The 24,485-nt window shown below is 35.7% G+C and overlaps 2 protein-coding genes across 2 annotated transcripts; one reads left to right on the forward strand and one right to left on the reverse strand.

Moving 5' to 3' along the window:
- Positions 1-1,336: 1,336 nt before the first annotated feature.
- On the forward strand, positions 1,337-5,174 carry LOC115449229. The gene is made up of 4 exons (XM_030176975.2): positions 1,337-1,539; positions 3,818-3,940; positions 4,397-4,550; positions 5,038-5,174. Exons 1-4 carry the CDS (start codon positions 1,450-1,452, stop codon positions 5,121-5,123), a joined length of 453 nt encoding a protein of 150 aa, XP_030032835.1. The 5' UTR covers positions 1,337-1,449; the 3' UTR covers positions 5,124-5,174.
- On the reverse strand, positions 4,989-16,140 carry LOC115449230. The gene is made up of 4 exons (XM_030176976.2): positions 16,000-16,140; positions 12,245-12,406; positions 8,917-9,061; positions 4,989-5,243 (listed from the first exon to the last, which is right to left on the reverse strand). The coding sequence occupies exons 1-4, from the start codon at positions 16,084-16,086 to the stop codon at positions 5,158-5,160; spliced, it is 480 nt and encodes a 159-aa protein (XP_030032836.1). The 5' UTR covers positions 16,087-16,140; the 3' UTR covers positions 4,989-5,157.
- Positions 16,141-24,485: the final 8,345 nt, after the last annotated feature.

A 24,485-nucleotide genomic window follows, 5' to 3' on the forward strand; every position in this document is an offset into this window, starting at 1 on the left:
ACTGGTAGTTCCTGAGATTAGCGCGTTCAAACAAACAAACAAACAAACTCTTCAGCTTTATATAATAGTATAGATTAAAAGAGTTACTACTTAATTATACAGTAGAACATTAAAAATTACGCGTTAAGTTGCCGCTAAAAGCATTTAATTATAATTCGCTCATGTTCTTTACCAGTGTTATCAAATAAGGCGAAAATCCAATGCTATATTGTATTATCATAAGACATTAAGAAATAATATTCTGTAGGTTCTTTATCAGTATATTGAGATCTTATTTTATGCAAAATAAATATTCCAACATTGAATATTATATTGCCAATTTAATTTTCAATAAAGTTTAAGAAACAAAGTTAATGAAGAAAAATAAAGTAAAGAAAGATTTTTATTATTATAAGCGACAAGTTGAAAGTTTCCTATAAGGCCAATAGTTATTACAGATGTTTAACAAATGAACTTAAAAGTAATGAATAACTCAAATACACCATTTTAGGGTACATTATTTTATACTAGTGGTCGTCAAGTGCTCGAAATTCGACCGTCAAATTTGATATATCTGTAACACATATTATACATAAATCCCAGTACTATAATTGTTTTTTCTTTGCTGTGAATGACGAGACGAACTTGCCGTTGGCCTGATGGTAAGCGATACGAACGCCCATAAACAGTAGAAACACCATTAAACTTTGAATTACAAAGTATTGTTTGGTATTCCACTACGCTCGCCATCCCATGACATGTGATGTTAAGTTTTATTATGTCCAGGAGTTACACTGGCTACAATGTGCTTTCTACCGGAACACAACCGTGGCTACATCCTGCTGCTTGGCTGCTTGACATTGCGGTGGTACCTACCCAGGCGGAATCTCACATATGAGAGACCTACCACCAATAAAAGTAACTAAGTATATGAATTTTCATTAAATGCCAAATCAGACTTCTCCGAGAGCGCAATGTAATGTAGATCCGCATAATATTATTAGCCACAACGATATGATGCTTAAAAACGATTTATTACAACAAATTGGAATTGGAATGGCGGTTAAAGGTAAAGACGACGGCTGGATACAGGCCGCTTTTAACAATACCGTCTAGAAATCTTTTGGGGCCTATGTTGAGTAGTGGATTTCATGTGAATGATGAAGATGACGTAGTGCTTAGAGGTAGAATGAAGAATGCCATGGTAGATACCTCCCTAGATGGATTTCTGTAGATGTGAGAAGCTACTAAGGCACTCGGTACCACTTATTTTAATGACCATAGATTTATTACTATTTATTGTAAGATCTCTGCAGTATTACATGACAATGAAAAAAATGAAACCTTTTTACTAAATTCCTTACATGTCAATATGTCAAAATATGCACATTATTTTGACACAAAGTTTTTGTGGTTACTTCTTGAAATTATAACTTTATTGCTTTAAGAGATAAACAAATTGAAGTGAAAATGACTGCACTGGACGATTTGCCTGACGTGGATTCCTTTTTTGGGATAGATTTAAAAACTGGATCGTTGATGATTGCTGCCATTGGCATTGTGAGTAATATGTAACGTATCTTAATTGTTATGATTAATTACCTTATTTACTTATTCAGTAATTTTAAAATCTTAAATTACTGCTTTACTCTTTGTCTTTTATTCCGTAATTTCAACTTACTGCTTATATTACTCTATTTTATGTTATGTCTTTACCTGCACTAGTATTATCGTTCTTTATACAGAATTCATTTGCTAAGGTATGATTGTTATTACTAGTTGTATCGCGTGGAATGGTAAACGCCACGAATAATCAAATGGCAGCCCTCATTTCTTTGAACTGGAAATTACAAAACTGAGTTACTTGGCCATTCTGAATCTGTTGTTCTATCTTGTGATATATGATAGTAATATTATCAATAAATTGAACCTTTTTCACAATTCAAATCGCAACTCCGACCCTCTAGCTATAAAAATGATTTCACGCGATACGCGAAGTTATGTGCGGTTCCGAATATCAGCGTATTCTGATGGCATCTTTATGTTAATTCTGGGAAGTGACATTTACTCCTGCGGACTCGTGGGTATTGGCCCCATTTTTCACGCCAGATATATTTTTCAAACATATACAAACCAGGGTCTGGTTTGAAAATGAATATAATGTATTATGTAAGGAAGGGACGCGAGCGATGACCTGAGAATTTCTTCACTTTTTCTTATACGGGCTCAGAAAAGTGACTACGCCTAAAGATAGTAGTGGAGCGATGTCCAAATACTAGGGTACTATTTGACGAGAGAGACCTGATAGAAAAATATATAATATACGAAAAAGATATAAGATACGCTAATCTTACTATGCGACACACTTCCGTGGGCCACTATGGCGGGTTTTACACCTTGTGTACGGTGGTCGCTATTCGGGCGCATACATTATATGTTCTAACGTAAGTAAAAACTGACTGCTTCGTTAGCGTGGCTGTATTGTGGTATAACTGCAATGCTTAGGTCTCGGGTTCGATCCCCGGGTCATGAAAAGTGATATCAGGTTTTTTTCGAATCAGCCAGGAGTCTGAAATTTGTGCCCGATATGGTAATAGATTCGCCCCCTACCATGGGACGGAATACACACGACGAAAGTAGGTGCACCATTTACATACACCTCTGTTCCTTCTTCATAATTTTTTTTACACTTACGAGTATTTTATTTCAAATATTATACTAATTTTCCCTGTCTAAAACTCGTGGCTCAAGCGGTCAAGTGACACAGTTTACTCATTTTAACTTCGTTTATGAATTTGATTTTACTGAAAATCTTAATGAATGTCGTTGTCGAAGTTCGTAGTGATTGGATTTGATTTAATAACGACTTCACGAGTAGAAATGAATGAATGGACTTTTGAATTCCGGCATGCTTTATTTAGGTACTTCTGTAATTTTTATTTGACCATGCCAAGCTTAAGGTGTGTTATTATTTTTTTAGCAGTCAATTTTTTTTTTTTTTTTTTATAAGTCACTTATATGTAAAAATACTGAATATTGAATAAATAACTGATATAATATCATGAACTCCAATAAACTATAAATGAGAGCGGAAAACTGAATGCCACTGTGACTGCAATGTTGATATCGTCCTCGGGCACATGCATTAGATAACACATATCCAGTATGACTTTATGCAGTGTTGTGTTGCTTGTTTACTTTGGTCTCTGTCCTAGTGATTATCGATTATTTTATTTCATTTTAAATGTCTAATGAGAAATTTGGTGAAGATATTTGTACGTTAGGACATAAAAGCAGAAATTGTTAAACGGTTTGAATGAATTTTGCCATAATGATACAACGAATCTGGAACTAATATATGGTCTAATTTTGGCAAAATACGCAATGTGAGTTTAATCCTATCACAGAGCTGCGAGCTACACCTAGTGGAATGTAAATTAAATCATTCTAAATCGAAATAATAATAGTTTTATTAAGGTGGTTTGGATATTTGGAGAAGATGGATGATATGAGACTGACAAAGGGAATTTATAAGGTGAATGTAGATGGAAGAGCCGGAAGGGCTCGGCGGCACCGAACTTTCGAATGTCAGATATCTGACATTCTTAGTAAAGGCCAAGTCAGAAGTACGCTGAACCCTGAACTGGTGGCAATGGACATGGGCATGAAAAGATTGATGAAGGTAGGGGTAGCGAGAGAAGTATGCCAGAATCGTGCAAAGTGGCAATCCATAGTCTCTGCCTACCCCTATGGTATAGAGACGTGATACTACGTATGTATGTAGTCAATTTTCGTCAAAGTTGCTGAAATTTTATCTCTACTTTTTTTCTCCTTCTAGGTCCATCCAATGGCTTATGGGTGTTCCTTTTTCGTACCAATGAGTTATCTGCTCGTCACTATATGGATCCTGGTGGCTTTGTTCTTCGCGGCAAATGTTGTTCTGTTATTTGGTTTAGTCAAGGTATTATGTTTTTCAAATAATTAGACAGAGTCTTTTGCTTGATGGTATATCACAGGTGTCCATATACTGCATCTGTACTGAAGAACCCCTCTACAAAACTTTCACGCATAACAGCAAGACCTTTTAAGGACGGAAAAATAGCTCCGCAAAAGAACTGTATCTCGTGCTGCTCGCAAAATTATATTGTTAGAAATATGTGGTTACAGATCGGATAAATGGCGACAGGTTCGCTGCCTATTACATGAGACACAACATAGCTGTCAAAATGTGAGTGAGGTACATCTCTACCTACCCCTACCTTTCATGCATCAGCCATGATTATTTCCACCCTAAGGTTGACTAGTGAATAAGGGAAACGGCACGAAGTTCACCTTCACACATTTATATATGAAGTTATAAATAGATAAATAAAATTACGAAAGGTGATGTTAAATACAAACCAGATACCAATTTCAGGACGACGCACTCCTCTGCACCATATGGATATGGTATGCGGTGATCTTCGTGGTGGTGATGCTGATGATGATGATCCTCCTCGCGTTAGTGTATACGTCCAGGAGACAGAGGAACAGGGTGTTTATCGTCATATTAGGAATGCTTTGGTATATGTGTAAGTTCTATTACGTCCCATCCATTGTTTTGTTTTTTATTAACTCGTGCACCAGTGGCAAAGCTGGTTCAGACTATACAGCACTGTGCAGCAGTGGCGAAGGGTTTATATATCCCGATTCCTGCAGGCTTCCCTTTATGTAGCATTTCTGTAGAATCTTATTATAATCAGAACTATTTTAAGACCGCAATTAGGCATATTAGTACCTGTATGTTGTGTCGGATTCTCTTTCGGAAAATTTCACCATTCTCCACTGCTGTTCAGTGTTGAAAGTAAGTTTATTTCGAGGATATTATATTGTCAATCATCGACACTGATATCCTCCTGAAGGATAATAAGAGTAGGGAAAAGAATACGGATAAGGGTAGGATAAATAGGGATTAGGGAAGAATACGGGGGGGGGGGAGGTTCTCCGGAAATCTAAGTCGTGACACAATATACAAGACTCTATGTATTTTTGCGAATTTGATGAAAATGTTTGTTCCAGTGACAATTTACTTTGTTCTGGTGGTGAACAGTCATCGGAAACAGCTTCTCAATATAAACGACAAGATGTCAGACAAAAAAACATAATACCAATATATTTCGTACGTTTACAATAAATCAATTACGAGGTAACAGATACACTGTGCTGTTCAGTTTTTAATTGTAGCCAGTAGCCGTAGCCGATTAGCAAGCCGTAGAGCGGTATACCTGAAAAAGAGTTTGAAAATAAATATCAACGTTAAGTGCAGCGTTGGACGTCAAAAGGTGGACCAATGACCTGATGAAGGGCGCAGAAATTTTCTAGATACAGGCCGGGTTCGAATTTTTTGTGGACTACGTTGAGCTGTGGTTGATGCGGAATAATACATTGGGACCACCTTGTAGGTAAACAAAATTAATCATTTCAATTAGATAAAAAAAATGACGGCAAACACAAAAAATATATGAGTCACCTCCTTTTTGAAATCGGTTATAAAGGTTGTAAAACTTGGTTTTAATAATATTTTTTTACATTTACGCGAGCGTTAGACAATAATATAAAACTATTTAACGGTTTTTATATTGTAATTTTCTTCCGACGTTTCTTGTTTCCGACTTGTATTTAAGTTTGATATTTTTCTACTTGAAAGCAATTTAAGATCATCCATCATTAACGATGATGTTCCAGAGATTTCTATCTGCATACAAACATTATAATAAGGATACGTTTGTAACTTATGCTTGTCTTAGTACAAACCGCGGCCTTCTGACAACTCAAAGTCTAAAAGGTCATTAATAATGAAACTTTTGCATGTAGGTTAGTGAGGAACTTGTGGTCTAATAACTTTAAGTTCTAATGGGAGTTGGTTCTTTTGCGTTTCAAAAATGTGAACCACATGGTAAATGTTTACTTTATTGTATATTATAATGCCAGACCCATTTAATTTTATCAATGGTGCTTTATCTGGTTTTTCCATTTGCAAATGTCTCTATAATTAGGGTTAAAAATACCTTTTGTAGTTCATAATTTTGTCTCCAGCTTTGGATGGTTTGAGTGGAAATATACTGATGACAAGGCTATTGAAATTAAAAACGACCAAATTTCAATAGAGATGAGAGACCGACTGCCAGATTTCAAGACATTGTGAGCTTATACTACGTAGAACTGGCCCTCATCACCTAAATAATAAAAATATATAATTGTAAAATGTAGGTAAATATGTAACTGACTTTACGGACAATCAACATCTCAGTCCGATCCGTGACCATGAAGTCTGCGAAGTCTTCAAAACGTCGTGAAAAAAGTTACAAAATACTGCAATAAAATCCGAAATATATCATTGATTCACTACGCTACGTGACAGTTAAAAACATATCACAAACCATTAGTAATAGAGTCCAGTAATGGCTGTCATTTATTTGAAAACGAAACCTTCATACTCATAATAGAATGTAGTGAATAACACAATATCCCCTATATATTTGGGGCCGACCGTTGTCAAAAACCTACGGGATGTGTTAGATCATCTGTACCCCAAGCACAAATAATAAAGAATTGCTACAAGTATTCGTATTGCGGCGGTTGGGAGCCTGCCCGCAGATAGTTAGAAGGGAGACAATTGAAAACTCAGGGTAATTACGTGGAACGAGCTTTATTTTTACACCTCCGCGTTACACTCGGTACTGGTTGCTGGTGTTATGCAACACGAGTCACTGGCCTGGAGAACTCCGATTCAGGCGAACGGCACGTAGATGTTGCACGTGGTTGGCTCCGGCGGCAGCTCGCCGGTCAGTTGGAAGGCCACGTGGGTGAGCAGGGTGTGCACGTGGTCGAGGTCAGCTCCCGCGACGTTGGTAGTGTGCACGTGGTCGGCTCCGGCCGCAGCTCGCCGGCAGTCGGTCGGGGTCAGCACACCCGACGATGGTGGTGCGCAGCTGGACGTGGTCGGGAGGCAGCTCTCCCGTCCGTCTGCTACGGCACCGTGATAGTGCACCGTGCAAGAAGGCACGGCGTGGAAGAAAAAAGCACGCCGTAGAGAGAAGAAGAAGGCGCGCCGTAGAAGAAGAAGAAGAAGAACCCTAGCGGGAACAACGACGTGTGTGAATATGTAGTGCCACAGCCAAAGATAATGGCTCAAAAAGGCGGCGGGTCGCGTTGCACGCCTATTTATGCAGGCGCCATTCGGACGTACGTCAGTGCAATGACAATTTAATGCAATGATGATGCTCATTGGTAGTTCTAATTGCGAGGGCGTTAATGATTCACATTATAACCACAGACTCTATAGAAGACATTAGTAACGTTAACAGAGTATATATGTGAGTATAATTGGTAACGTTACACGTTACAGTATCTAATAAGTTAACGTTCAAGTATTTCTCTATATTCGTTTGACAATACTATACGTCAAAAAGAGATTCGTAATGCCATGCCAATTCCCATACATTTTGAGATTACTATTGCCAGAGGCGGCCTTAGGGGAAGGCGAACTGGGCAACTACCCGAGGTCTCGCGCAGTGCCTTGGAAATCCTTTTTTACGATCTTACCGATAAAGCTGTTAAAACCGGGGAACAATTTTCGTGCGCCCGCGGGCCTCACGTATTTTTTTTTGTTTTCGCCTGGGGCTCCGCGTCGTTTAGGGCTGCCCCTGACTATTATCATGGTTACTCGATTTACTATTCGAAGTGTACATGGCCCAATGTTTATGCTATCGTATTTTAGTTCCAAATACGCCCACGGGGCGCTGATCAAATGTACATTATGTACAAAATTATTTAAACGAAATTATAACTTCACGTATGTACAGTAAGCCACAAAGCTAAACAAATTTAAAACTTTAAATCGCTTATACACGTTAAGTTTAATAGATTTTTTTTCTTTATTTTAAGATAAAGTTAATCTCTTATATTTTAGTGAAGAAAAAGCGTATATTGCCAAGAACACGAAAGTGTACAAGCGATACTTTTTTTTAATTTATTTAATGACGAGACGAGCTTGCCGTTCACCTGATGGTAAACGACACAACCGCCCATAAACAATAGAAACACCATGCAACATCTTGAATTACAAAGTATTGTTTGGTATTCCACTGCGCTCGCCATCCTGAGACGTGATATGTTAAGTCTCTTTATATCCACTAGTTACACTGGCTATAATGTCCTTCAAATCGGAACACAACAGTGACTACAGACTGCTACTTGGCCGCAGAAATAGACATTGCGGTGGTACCTACTCAGGCGGACTCTCACACATGACACCTACCACCAGTAAAATTTTAAATTTGGAATTTATTCAACTACTTATGTGGGTGATATTACAACGTCTATTTTGTACTTGGTATGGCAATAGGGTTGCCGCTAACACTTTTAGCAATTTATATTATAAGCTTTATTAAGGTGGGTGTATGCAGGTGTCCTTTCAAGAGATCAATTATTTATCCTTTGTGGATAAATAATTGATCTCCTGTTAAAAGAAATGGAGAGTTGAAATCAATTGTATTTAGTCTGTAGTCAGATCAAATTATATGAGAATCTAAATAGATATGAAACTTATATTGTGACTGCCGCTAGCCGCATCGACAGAATTGTTACTAAACATTGATAGTTTATAGTCAAAGTATTACATCAGCTTATTAAGATAAGAGTCAAATAAAGATAATTTTAACAAAAAATTATACCGCCTTCAAAAAACACTGAAAACCAAAAAATTATTTCACATAACAGATTAATACTGGATGCAAATTTTGGGGTCGGTACCTAATTAAAATTGCTAGTTAAGCTAGATAAATACATTACAAATATATTCTAAAAAAATAACCTGCTATGGACACTGCTTCGGAAATAAGAAGACATTGAGGTGGTACCTATACGAGAGACCTGCCTAGTAACAACAGTACTTACTCGTACAAAGCAGTGCGAGCACTGTCCAGGCAATAGGCTTGGACTGCCTAATGAAGATGCACAAGAGAACGATGATTAAACAGAACACCTGCGCCATCCACATCGCAGTGATTACCAGCCAGCTGATCACCACCGATGACTTCCTCTGGAAATAAACAATTCAACCTTGTGTAGAAATGATAAATAAACTTACTAATTAGACCTAGATGTAAGGTAGGGTGTCCAATACCGTCTTCGGGGTAAACCCGTCTATGCATTGGCAGGCGTTCTAATCAATGGGCAGCTTTGATAGCCGTGGTGGTGGAAGTGTCTTTATCTATATAGCTATTAAAACTGATCCGATTAGAACGTAATATGTTTGTAGGTTACAAAGATGGACAATCGTTATCATAGAAAAATAAAAAAACACACCACACCTTTATCCGTGAGTCCACTCTTCGCCTAGTGTGTTCCGTCCCGTGATGTGATAGGGAGCGAACCTATTACAACATCGGACACGATTTTAGACCGGGCTGATATTGAGAAGAAAAATCCGATATACCCGACCATGGATTCGAATCTAAGACCTCGGAGCGGTGGTCGTACTGCGCACGCAATACAACTACACTATAGGCAATCATTTAGTAGTTTAATATTTAATAACAGACTAATGTAAACAACAAATCTTGTGCATAATAAATGTATTGATAACATGCATTATCCTTGACCTCACATGGGAAGAACAACACCCACCGGATATTATTGACCGGCTTATCTCATCAGTAAGTGTAATAATATTGTAAATATTTTGTGCGTGCATAAAGTTCTAGGTAATTTTGATATCGCTTTAGTAAATGGAACCACATAGTTATCTTGAAAATACTGATGGTACTCTCATATGTCAGAGTCCGCCTGGGTAGGTACCACAGGTCTATTTCTGCCGCTAAGCAGCAGTGTGTAGTCGCTGTTGTGTTCCGGTTTGAAGGACATTGTAGCCAGCGTAACTACTGGATATAATAAGACTTAATATCTCGTGTCTCAGGATAGCGAGCGCAGTGGAATACCAAAAAATACTTTGTGATTAAAGATGTTAGATGGTGTTTCTATTGTTTGTGACCGGTCGCTTACCATCAGGCGAACGGCAAGCTCGTCTCATCATTGAAAGCCAAAAAAAATAACTCTTTAAAATAAATTATTCGAACCGTAGTGGTAAAAAAAGGTAAGTTTGGAACAAAATAAATATTAATCAAAAGTAATTTTCATTTTACACGACCTAATGCCATTACTACTGATCTAAGAGAATTCGTCGCAGCAACAACAGTATACTTTCAGTCAGGAATACATTCATAGAGAACCATATTCATAATTTATAAATGATAAAAAAATCTGAAATGTTTAATTAGGATTTTTGCTGGAATTGGACTCCACTTCACTTATCATCAGGTACAGTAGCTCATTTTGCTGTACACGCATAAAGAACACACACTACATCGTAGCTGTAAAACGTGACCCAGCAATAGCTGTATCGGAGTTCCGATGACGTCTATATCTACGATGTTATAATTTGTATGAAAATGAAGAATTCCCTCCACGAGGACCACATTTTGTCGCCAAATTCAATAGTGTGAGGAATACACACACTATGCCAACAAAGTACCCTTAAACTACGAACAAAATTGTTGATTCAAGAAACATTACAATTATCATAAAATAATGTTAAAAAGAATACAGAAAGTAATTCTGTGACATCAAAGGACTCCGATGCAGGGTCCCTTTGGTGCGAGTACGGCCACATTGTACAATAATATTATGTTATTTGTTTCTTTTTTTGACATCTAATGAACCATCAAATTAGCCCAATTAGGTTTAAACCACGTTCAAAGTACAAAGCGTATAAAATCTTTTATTTGAGATGTGCTATATCATGGTAAATAACTGACCACAGGAGTACTTATGAACCCAGATTAAGAGAACGAACGATTTTTGATGCCATGACATTGTCTTGAAATATATATATCTGCTAATTATACATTTGTCTCAGTTCGTAGATCCAGGCATAATTTCCGCTTTTTATCACGCTTTTCCTCTGTTGAAGGGTGAGCAGGATTATCACTCATATTTGCCGACCTGTGGATCGAACCTGAGCCGTAAGACAGTCAATGCAATAAAATAAATAGACAGTCGTTATTCAATAAATACAATTATACTGAGGTAGTTGGCTTCACAGACAGCTCAATATCCCTTGTACCTCAGAGACTATTCCTCTTAACACATTCTACATTGAATATTATGTCATCCTATTTGTCAATTAGGCCTCTTGTTTTTGTTAAATTACCACCAAACATTTTAGTCCAACCGATTTTATTTTGAATGTTAGCACGAACTATATCGGCTTAGAATTTGCTTTTGTTACCTTGTAGTGTACAATGAAATTTTAAATGATATACTTTGAAATATTAAGGTCAAACTATCAGCAACGATTCATTTGGAAATTCTAATTTCTAGACTTCTAAGCTTTATTAATGCCTAACCTGGGTGCAAGGTTGAGCTTTGTCTACTTTGTAGCCTATATATTATTATTGTACAAGTATTACTTACTTTAGACAAAGATGCTGCAATCTGTATTCGTGAATATTATGAAACATATGGTCAAGTATAAATTAAATTAATTTATGTTTTAGGTATTATAAAAATCTATTCAATGGTTTCTCGATACTAACTGATTTGCACACAACGGGTGACTAGAAACAATATTTACATATATTTACGCGGATCAATCTTTATAGTTACAACATGGGATTAACGATTTTGGATTACTATTATGAAATAAAAGATTTCGATGATACTTTACTAAATTTCGAATGATCCTATAGACTATAAAACGAAAGTTGGATTGAGGCGAAGGGGTCGTGGAAGGATATTAGTAGCGATCCGGATGGTACCTGACACCCGTAAACAACGTGTAAAACCTGCCACAGCTGTTCATGCAATTGTGTCGCGTTCCGGGATTAGTCTGCGTATATCCGTTTTTTAGGCCAGCATAATCGTGTCGACTGGCGAGTGATAATCATCTCTCATCAGTTGACACTAACTGGCCCCCTCTCTGTTTACCATCAGGTGAAGTTGGACCAGTTCACTGTGCCCGTAAAAAAGGCTTATTGTCCACTATCAATATAATGAATTATAACACAAACAAAATATTTAATTTCTTTTTATTTGGGTGGCTCACAGCTATGCACAACGAAAAAATTTATGACGCAATGAACACAATAGGTAAGGCTACGAACTACCACAAATTGTTTTTAAGGTTACTTAATCCTTAACTGCCATTCCTACACTTTATACTTACTTTGTTAACACCCCATATGAACCAGAGGTGTATGAATACCATAGTAATACTGTAGACGATTGCGGTAATGCTGAAACTTGTCACCGAAGTGGAACAGTAAGTGCATTTAGAGAGGCTGAAGGTTTCCACAATCAGGCTTATTGTGCAGGCAACCATTACGCACTGGAACAAAAGCGATGATTAGAAAAGGTTGTCGGTACTCAAGAACTAGAAGTCGGGTATTTCTTTTTTATGCTGTCACGGCTTGGTGACCCTACTGGACCTGATGGTAAGTGGAGTAGGGTCCAGTAGAATTTCGATTGACGATAGATGACTATCCCTCTTCAGTTAACATAATTATGCCGGCCTATTTGAACCAGATATATACTCGCTGATCCCAGAACGCGACACACTTAAGCGGGCCACTATTGCGGGTATTTCAACTCCTTGTGTACACTGGTCACTATCCGGGTGGTAATAAAATACATCCTACCACCAGCATGAGATATAATATAATATAATGAAACAGCGAAACCAGGTTGTATGTACATTGAAAGAATAGTAATATACGAGAAAGGGGATGACTAAAGAATTATAAAAATACGTATTTTTGTCTCTGTTTTTCTATTTTTAGCGGACTTCTCTGAAGCTACAAACCACACAGGTTTTCACAGGTGGACAGAGTATTTTTTTTTTATATCCATAAGAGCTGCACTAAAAGATTTATATTTCCAGTTCGTACTTAAGAGTGTAGCTATTTATAATGTCATGATATCATTTAAAAATCTAGATACCGTATTAATTTAGCAAAATGTCAGTACTTTGATACGTCCTATATGCATTTTTGACATTTTAAAAGTTCTTCGGAGTTTGGCGACGTTGATGAGTGACCTCATGGCATTTTTATTGCACAAGCATCTGGGTTATTTAATGGTTAGTCGGTTTGTGTAAATGGTCCGGTATTTCCAAATACAATTATTGTTCTTTTTATTGAAGTATAATTGCTTAGTTATCGATGCCTCCATTTTCCATTTTATCTAGATTAATGGAAAGAATTTCTAGATAGATAGCCGCAGGCAACAATTAGGGGATAAGGGTTAAACGTAATAGTTTACCACCGCAGGGAATAATCAGTAAAATGTAAATGTGCAGCTTCAAAACTAACCTTTATGTTGAGAAACCTAGTTCTTCGAAGATAATTACGTCAAAATCATAGCAAAACTAACCTTTTTAAAATATTAAATGTAAGATATAATTAAAATATATTTTAACGTCTTCACAATAGAATACAATATAAATTTTATACAAAGTTATCAAACACAAAGGAGGTCTAAATACTAGCTACAATAGAATTTGACCGCATCCAAAATACTTTTGTCAGACAAGCAATTAAGGCAACGGCTTCAAACAGCATCTTCAATTACAATATTAATGCCTTTAATCAGTTTCTCGACTGTCTTATAACAAGTAATGAAAATGGATAACAATTATAACTGGTACAGGTGACAGTTATTCAAAGCATTCCAGAACTATTTTCAGAATAAGTCTGCTTTCCCATTAAAGATGTTCGAGTTTCTGTTAATGAGATCGAAGCCAACTTACGAAACTGTAGACCGTATTACTAAATTAATCTTATCATTAAATAGGATCTTATCTTTCACGAAGACATTCAATCAAAAACAAAGCCTGAGTTGTTATATAACTTTGTTCTCAACTAAGTCAGCGTTGTTAAGTAAATAAAACTCATCTGCAAAGCCCATCATATGCTGTGACTTAAGATATACATAATTTGAGATGCTGCTGATATCTAATTATTAGACAGCGCACTTCTGCGTAATTAGCTGACCTCCGTTGAGATTGGCCGTAGCTGAAATTCGGTTAGGAAGCAACCAATCATCTTTAAACAGCTAAGACCTTAAGATTTTGATTTGACAGCGAAGTCACAATTATTTAACCAAACCCGGGATTCAAACCCAGGACCTTAGCGTCATAGTCGTAGACGAAACACGTACGCTTAATACGTAGACTACGATGTGACTAGACGTGCGATAAATATGTAGTGTGTCGTATACTCTGTTTTTAAATAGCTGCGCTACTAGCATTTTTAGCTTACATGTTAACCTTCCATCCTAGGCACTTCCCCATACAAAAAACATAGCTTCATTGAACCTATTTCCACTAGTGTTAAACTAAACTAGGCGATAAAAATAAAATTTCCTTATTGGATATCATCAACCATAGGTACAGAGGTTAGTACTTAATGGTGAAAATGCAACTTAATTCTATTGTATTAGTAATTTTGATGAGGTAATTGGTCTTTATAAATTTAGACGAGTATGCGATAAATGTGATAAACTAATATAAATTAAACTTAAAAAAATCCACGTAAGTTCCATAAATAGATAATGACATACTCTACATGTAATAAACCACGCGATTACGAATAAAGGTTATGTTATCAAATTGAACGGAAGGAAGGTAATAAATTGTGGTAAACAAGGTAATGATTTGGAAATTATACTGATAAATGGTATGACAACTAGAGTTCAGTATATTATGTGAAGAATTCAGAATAGTAATATTAAAATAGTGAAAGAAGCAATGCCCGTTATAGAATCAGTTGATTGACTCCATTTAATAATTTGAACTTTGAAGCGAATTGCTCATAATTTTAGTTCTAAATTTAAACATTTTCAAGCAATATTGAAAATGTCAGAAGTATTTATTGTTTATTAAGGAACTCAAATGATCTTGTGACTTCCAAAAAAGTTGAAATTGAAAACAGTAGTGTTAACCTAAAAATAAATTTAGTAAATGTATTATTAAAATAAAAGAATATATAATTTCATATTATCAAAGTCAATAATAATAACTATTTTTTTTAATATTAGTAATGAAATCGTGCACCTACAAAGTATTTATTTAGTTTTTTTTTATGATTATAAGTGATGTGAAACCACTTTGTTTGAACCAAATTGGTCTGGTGGACTTCTAATCAGATCATTTATTCGTTTCAATGTATTTAATATTTAAATAAACCAAAACACAGTTTAGATTGCAGTATTTGCTCGAGGCCTGAGTCTAATGAATAATGGGTTCTCTTCTGATGTTATTTGGATGTTGTTTAATCATGCATAAGGTGTAGATTAGATTGAATAGAATTTTGTACATGACCTAAGTTCTATTTTACTTATATAGGGTTATTTTGATATTGCGTAAATAAATGTGACTGTATACTTGTGTTTATTTATGTTAATATTGTGCAAAAATCATCCATAATAAATATTGCAACCAAAAATGCCAGTTAAACTTTTTTGGTATTTTGGTAAATTTGTAGTTCAATGCCGGCGTGTGTGTGAGTGTACGTTGCCGGTTATAAATATATTCTTACAGAAGGTGTAGTGGCATTAAATCTTGTAAAATAAAAATTACTTTTTATTAATATTTAATTTCTTACAAAACTTTTTTTTTTTTATCCATCTACCGTTCATTCAAGCTATAGGTTATAAGATTTATTTAGAAGAATATAAATATGTGAGTTGTAGTTTTATCTATTTATCATAGACATATTTATATAAATCATCTTATCTATAGTATACATATTTATATATTTTGTTTACTTTTGTACTACTTTAAATGTTTTTTTTACTTTATTTACGTGCACCCACCATGTTCTAATCTCTGACTGGTTGAGAATGCTTGTAGCATTAAGTCCACCTTTACATAATATGCGTGCCATAAATAAATAAAATAGGTAATACTTTGAAAGGACTTACCGTCATAAATACCCCATAGAACAAACATCCTATTTTCAATGTATAGTGGCAGAGAAACTTCTTCGGAGCTATGGCATTCAGCCACATTTTTATTGACGTACGACGTATTAAGCCAACTGGATTACTTGCTTTTGTAAAACTATAATACATTTTTACTTTGTTTAACGTATAGCCTCCGAGCGCGATAGTAATCCAATTTGGGTGTACTGGGTTAAATTTCCAGACTAAACAATTTTTGATCTGTTTACTTTTTACTGCATTTTTTACAACCCCTTGTAAAGAATAAAATAACAATTCAGTTCTTGAATAAGAATTTCTTAACTTAAGAATAAAACTAGTTTGTATAAGTCAGAACACACGCGGCAAATGCCATGGTATCACACTATCATACTAAAACTTACCACAGAGTAAAAAACAATCGGAATGTACACACACACACACCATCACGCATTTATCCCCGAAGGGATATGCAGAGGTGCAACCAGGGCACCCACTTTTCGCCGAGTGTGTTCCGTCCCAGGATGTGGGCAAGCCTATCACCATATTGAGCAGAAAAAACCAAATATCAATTGACCGACCCGGGATTCGAAACCAGGACCTCGGAGCGCTGCCGTTCCGCGCATGCAGTACAACTTCGCCACCGAGGCAGTCGGAATATACAGCTTCCACATTACATATCTCTGCTTACCTCTTTAGGAATTCGTAAAGCGTTACTACAAAATATAACATAGATAATTCAAAAGGTATTCTTTGGAGAGACGTGCGGACATCGGTTGGCAAGATTAATAGCTCCTCGTAGATTCATGATTTTAGGCTCTGAATAACGGTAGACAAAGGTTTGATATCTAATTCGACTAGGGTTTGTGTTGAAAGTGGAATTGTTTTTAGTGCTTAAATAAATTTTGCTATACCTACAAAATCTTATATTGTTGTTTTTTGATGTTTTGATTGTCAGAAGTAAATGCAGAAACAGCTGAACAAATGATGAAAAGTGGCTCAATATAAGGGTTAGTGACATATCTTTGGGGGCAGTCTTTGCGACACTAAGGTATAACTCGGTATAACAGAACAAGTGAAAGTTAAAAAGATCTAAGATTATATTAAGAGGACATTGAGAAGATTGTCATACAAAAATGTTGTGCTGATGTGATTGTTACTCAGTCTACAATGTAAAATACTTTATACTTTTTCCATATCGTGATTTACACGTTTTTACGGCGCCTATTAGCATATCTTTTGTAAATAATATGTTGTTTATGTATCAGTGTCTAAGGACGCTGTGACATCTTGTCACAGGGACATTTCAGTTAAGACAACGGCTTATTACCAATTGGCAATAACTTGTTACGCGCCGCTATCCTAGCCGATGACATCGGGCGTTTCCGGAAGTATTCGGCTGCGCGGGCAGGCTGGCAGAAGAGAAGATATGTCACGCGGCGACTACTCTATTATTATTCTTTCTGGCTGGACGTTGTCAAAAGAATGTCTAAAATTGTATTCTGTAATTATTTTGCTAATATAATGTTTACTGTAAAAAGAGCGTTTTACATTCAGAAGTGGGATTATACAAATGATAATTTGAAGTTACATTGAATTCGAATGTGAAGAGAACTATCGGAATAAATCTGTGATGAATCATTGAATGCCAAAATTAAAATTACCAGATTCTCAGATTTTTAGTTACCATGGCAACGTCTACGTCTGTTGAAGTAAATATGTTGGGAATGCATATGGAATTGATGTCTGCACATTAGTACGATTAACGACATTCATAACAAAAACTTCGTTATGCCTGCTGCTTGGCTCACTGGAGAGGGTGTTTTCTTAGAAACTAAATCATTGGAGACAGGAATGACTGGAGTCATGTGAAGTCAAATTAGTGGCGCAACACTTCAGGCTGACAATGCGAACGTGCGTAACTGTTTATTTTATTTAATCTGATCTGTCTGTGGCCGTGAGCCTTTTGATAATATTCTATCTGCAGCCGTGACCATTTTGATCATATTCTGTCTGTAGCAATGACCATTCTGGTCATATTCTGTCTGTAACCATGAGCATTCTGATCATATTCTGTCTGTAGTCATGAGCATTCTGATCATATTCTGTCTGTGGCCATGAGCCTTCTGATCATATTCTGTCTGTAGCCATGAGCATTCTGATTAGTGTTACTAGGTCCTATTTGTTTGAAATCGGGCAACAGGTATAACAAATCGGGATCCAGGTTGAAGGTCGAAACACAAAAAAATACTGCAAGTCATGCTAATGTTGGTTTTCATTGCAATTTCTGTTTTAACATCGAATCATAGATCACGGTACAGTCGCGTGTCTAAACAACAGAACAAAATAAAACTATACCTACAGGGCTAGTGATGTGATGTGTTGTTTATTTTTTGATAATAATGTCTTTTGATAAATTTATTGATTTTCGGGACATTTAATGTCCCAATCAGTCGCAAATCGGGACGCGTCTCCAGAACTCTGATAACCGGGATATTCCGCGCACATCGAGACACCTGGTAACACTACGTCAGAACATACTCTGTCTGATTTGACTGCTTTATTTTACTGATCTGCTTCATTAATTCTGTTTTACTTAATTTCTTTTCTGTTTTTCTAGTTCTGTTTCTGGTTTAGTGTTTATATTTAATTATAAACTATATATAATATCTGTGAATTCATTAATCTTACATGGAAAGCTTACAGTCTGACATAAAGAGATTAAGCTACAATATACGGCAGGAGTACAATATTATGTGATTTGTGGTATACGAGGTTCCAAAATCCAGTCAACTGTGTTGATGTATAAATGCAATTTAGGAAAACAGAGTAAAGAAAATAAGACAGAGCAAACGTTGTTGTTTAGAAATGTAATATAATAATATAATATAACATACATATCTTCTGTTCCAGATACCCTCACTGATCTGGTTTGGAGCATGATAACAAAACTATTCTGTCTGTACTTGGACTCTGGATAAATTGAAAAGCACTGGCTTATTAATTGAAATGTTTGGTATTTTTACATAGCACTTACGCAATGGCTCTGAACAATTGATGCTCTCTAAGTATACTAATAAGGTACAATATGTGAGCAATATTTCTGCGAATGAATAAGGGTACAATATGGTGACTCTGAAATGGTATACTGGATTGTGTTGCCGTACTAGCTGTAACACTAAGCTTGGTTGGTTAACCTTCGCTCAATTTTTGATAAACAGTGGGAATGGTAATCTGAGATTGCAAAAACATTTGTATTTGTCTTTGAGTATTCTTGCAATTTTGAAGTGTACCATGGTGGTGGTGGTGGTTTATTGTTGGTAATAACATTATGAACAAAAAAAAAAAGTAAAATATCAGATAAAACCTTACGACTGACATATATTATACTGCTTATGATAAGTTTTTTCTGTTAACCTGTTGAGTTGTAGAAATATTTTAACCGTGGTTTTATCGAGCAGACATGCACAAGGAATTCATGTCATGATGATACTTCAGAGATGGATGTCTTCTGATTTTAGTGGGTCATTAGAAGCTGATGTTTTAATCAAATAGTTAAAAAAAAAGTATATTTAAAGTTCAGTTATTGTCATTTTGTATATATGTAATTATATAGCGAGAAATTACAGGTAGTGTTATAATAATAAAAAAAAGGTTGAAACATATTCGGTAGAAGTAGCGACGGATGTGTGCTTCAGTATCGATACTATTTACGGAGCCCAATTTACGGAATGTAAAATTGACATTACCGAAAATTATGTACAAATCCTGGTTCCGATGAGTTGCCAACATTGTGTAATGCATATGAAAATTGCTGTAGTTGTTTTATTCCATGTTGGCCATGTTCTCTGTGCTGGTTGTTTATATAAGCGGAACATACACGTGTAGCTAACGCTGTACTTGAGTAGTGTAATTGTAAATCACATGTCTCCACATTGGCTTCGATCGCCAGTGACAGTTTTTTTATAAACACTGGGGTAACGGTTAAGCCTGCTGGTTCTCTTAGTTGAATCTGGTCCAGTGTCTTGGTTATGCCTGCGATATAGAACCATTTTAGCGAGGACTTTATAGATATTTGACATCAAGTTGTAGACCTATAGTTATTTATTCAAACTGTTAAGATTTATAGTCTTCTTAGTGTTTCTTATATTTTAAATAATATCCCATTTAGGAAGTGTCTTGACACGCGTGGCTTAACTGACTATTCGACTCATAGTTACGGGGTAGACTGCGCTTTCAATTGGTTTTCTGTTATAACAAACGAAAGTTTTGAAGATCCCGAGATCTCTGTCGTATTTTTAGTTGTTTCGTCCGATTTGATCTTGAATGTTGCTATGCTCTCTGGAGTCCGACATTCATCGAACATATTCAGAGATTGGTATGAGAGCCCAGAAGCAGTTTCTGTATCATTTTTCACACGTGAATAACCACTGCCACAGTTTACAAAGCTACGAATCTAGACTTGCTCAATTTAAAATCAGTTTTCTTGAATAAAGACGCGAGATGGCAGATATCATTTTTTATTTTACAAAAATGGGTTAACGTTGACATTGATAACTCTGTTTTGTTAATGAAACTTAATTTTGCTGATTCTCGTTCTGGCAACCGTCTCCATAACAGAGTGACTTTCAACTTGCCAACACGGCGAATCAATTATAGTCATCACTTGCCTTTGTGGCGAATGTATCAGTCCACAATAATATGCTTCAAGAAATTTGTATTTTAGCGGTAAAGTACCTCAGATTAAGAAACTTGGAATAATAAATTCTGTCCCTAATTTGTGACTTCAACTAATTCGTTATTACTAATTCAAACACAATGTAACTTGTTTCCTAATTTACTTTTATTGCATGTAGAGTTCACTTCTCGAAAGTCGTGCACCCAGTTCTGTTGCTAATGTATCCGTTCTTAATTTGGAGTCTGTACATCTTATGTTATCGATTAGGTTAGAAGAGCTAGTAATAAAAAAAATGTTCTTTTCAATCTTCTTGTGTAGTCGTATAATAGTAATTGTTGTCCACTGACTTGAAATTAATTTATTCTTTTGACTGAGCAATAACTATGTGAGTGTAGGTGTTAATAATGTCCCTGTTCTCGATGAGAAGTTCATTGCTGATGTTCTCTGCACCTGGAGTTTTATTTGACTACTTTTATGTTTCAGAGATTGTCTCCGGTACCGGTTCTTTAATGGTCGGATCTGTTGTTTCTGTAGTATTTCTGCTTGTGTATAATTCTTGGATGCATTAAGTAGCTTTGATAGAGACTCTCGTATTGTGGTTTCTATTATGCCGTTTTTATCCTTTATGCTGGGGATCTAATCTCTTTTCGCTGTCTGTATTTTCCCGTCTTTTTTTCTTAATGCCTCTGGTCGTTTGAATGCATTTTTCTGTGTTTATAATCTGGAAGCATGGCAATCTTCCGCATGTTAGTTTTAAATATTTTATTAATTTCAGTTATGACTTTTCTAACGCTTCTTGCCTTTATGCTGTGTTACTCGTAAACCATTTGATTAATTGATTTGATTGAGTTGGTATATGTTGCGTATGCTTATTTATATGTATGAATCGTGTGCTGATAAGTCCTTATTGTGTGTTTTATTATCTTGTGTGTTAACTTCCTTTGCGACTTCTATGGAGTTCTTTAGTTGTGCTTCTCATTCCTTTTCATTTGCTGCTGTCTGACTAATTGGAGGTTTTGCTTTGAAAGGTTTAATTGTTCTGGGTGTTATTTTAAACTTAAGTTTGGTTCTCAGCATTCTATGATTGCTACTAGTATTCAGCATTAACTGTATGTAAACTTGGATAAATAGAATGAAGGTCTTTGGTTGCTGGGAATGAAGTAAGGAAACGGGGTTTAGGTACTAATGAAAAATAAATTATATACACATATAGCGTGAAAGTTAATTGCAAAATGGATAAGTTGTTGGATATTGAGTTAATCGATCAGAAATAGTTAGTGATTTACTGGTAAAAATGTTTAAAATATAAGTATCCGATTCAGTTCTGCTTTCTCAAATTTATTTTTGTGAATACCTTTGGTATTCACTTTGCAGGATGGCCGATGTTACGCGCCGCTATCCTAGCCGATGACATCGGGCGTTTCCGGAAGTATTCGGCTGCGCGGGCAGGCTGGCAGAAGAGAAGATATGTCACGCGGCGACTACTCTATTATTATTCTTTCTGGCTGGACGTTGTCAAAAGAATGTCTAAAATTGTATTCTGTAATTATTTTGCTAATATAATGTTTACTGTAAAAAGAGCGTTTTACAAACTATTAGAGCACTTTGATCTTCATGTCTGGTCTATAACTATACTGTTTAATGTCTTATACAAATGGAATTGTCTCAAAGAAATACTTCCTTTAAATAATATAATCCGCCAGACGTCTGTCGTTTAAGATTAAGAAAGCCATCTGCAAATTTTATATTTTCCACTTCGTACTCCAGTGGCGAGTCCACACAACTCGATTCCTACCTTCCCTTTTAGGTTTATTTGCTTTTGTCTTAATTTTTGTTTTCTGTTTAATTGGCCGCTATATATTAGCCAGAGATTTTTTCTTGAATTACCTTTTGAAAAATTTTACTTTCGCCACTGTCGTACTCTAAGGCGAGCATTAAAATTGTAGTTTCTCTTACATCTAGGTGTTATTCGGGCTACTTTTTCGGTAAAAAAGTTCCAATATGCATTTTTCCGAAATTAAAAATAGTCTTTATGTTCAGCATTTCGTTTATTTGCGTGTAAAATCTCTCCTAAATTTTTGGAGCGGTTGTTGTCTTCATTTCTAACATTCAAACATATTTATAAAAATAGCCATTTATAATAGTAGTAATCAGGTTAATAGTAACAACAAACAATAGTCAACTACAAAAAATAACGTAGTTTTCGCAATCTACAGCTTACGAATATAAGTTATAAGTGTCAGTTTCCTATGAAGGGTTTCAAGATAATGTGCGCAGTCATGAAACATATCGTTGTGTGGCATTCGTTATCCCCAACTATTAGGGTGAAATGTGTTTTCGAGTATGGAGTGCGTACTTTGGCAGTCCTTATGATATGGATAAAGCCTTCAAATCCCATAGTTTTATGCAATTCCAATTTCAATTTATTGTGATATGGGTAGATAATATTTATTTATTTTTTAAAATCTTTATTTAAGGAGCTTGTTCGTTATTTCACGACTATGTCGTTCTGTACGTCCGCTTTTACCGGTGCCTACTCACTTTTCATATTATTTTTTTATTAAAGACCTAGCTCCCTCCACTATCAAATACTGTAGTTATGATTCGCGAGGATTGCAATTTTGAATCTTATCAAAATAAATGCAAAATAATGTTTACGCCAATATTAAACATTGAAACAAAGCTATTTTTCGAATCTTATCACGGTTTATAATATTATGCTTATTTATTCCGACGTTTTGAAGACTGCCAGCGGGGACTGAGGTTTTGGATGTGCGAAAAGTCAAAGTTAATATCTACCTACATTTCACAAAAGTCTCCCCAAAATAGTTTTATTTCAATAAACCAAAATAACAAGTCGCAATAATAGCATTCATAAAGTTCTGAATTTAAATTATCATTTTTTTTTGTTTATTTGATTATTGTCGCTTTGTTAAACCGAAAAGAGGTGAATTTAGAAGACCTTGTATGTATGTATTCGTACGAAATACGAATATTTATTTTATGTATTTAACTATATAAAAATCTACAAAATAACTTTATGGTTATTTAATTTGTATTAGCGCGAGTTTGCCGAACCTGCCGACCGGCGTCTGGCTGAATAGGCCGGATCACATTATGATCGCGAGAGAATTATATCGCATATTTTATAAGTAAATCAATGAAAATATGTTAGTTTTAAGAACTATAAGAAACACAGAACATACCTGAGCCGAAAATCGAATCCTAGGCCTCTAATTTCGCAGTCTATCGTTTACTGCGATTTATGGGATTTCGAAAATTATTTAATAAGTAGCTTTTGCCGGCCGCTGCGCCCGCGTGAGAAAGTTTTTCCGGGTTAAAGTTTTCTGGTTTAAAAGTCACACTATATATTCTCCCAGGATAGAAACTTAAACCATTTACTGAACGCACGCAAAAGAAGGTCTCAACAGGAATCAGTTTTCCTCGTTTTTGCAACATTTTTTATTGATGCTCCACTCCTATTGGTCATAGCGTAATCTTATACACCCTATAGCCTTCCCCAATAAATGAGCTTTCCAACATTGAAATATTTTTTAAATTTGAACCTATAATTCATGAGATTAGCTCATTCAAACAAACAAACAAACTCGTATGATTTCTATAATAGTGTAGATTTTCATTCTTAATATCCAAAATGTAGTATATCCATAGTACGCTAAATGCTCGAAAATTTCTCGAAAAGCTCTGTTCGCCTTCAACGCCCTAGTACAGAAATGCAGAGACATGCAATCCGACGTTCTACTATGCTTTATTGACTACGAAAAAGCATTCGATCGAGTTAAACATCTAC

The sequence above is a fragment of the Manduca sexta genome, chromosome 11, assembly GCF_014839805.1.
Source record: "Manduca sexta isolate Smith_Timp_Sample1 chromosome 11, JHU_Msex_v1.0, whole genome shotgun sequence".
Classification (NCBI taxonomy): Eukaryota; Metazoa; Arthropoda; class Insecta; order Lepidoptera; family Sphingidae; genus Manduca; species Manduca sexta.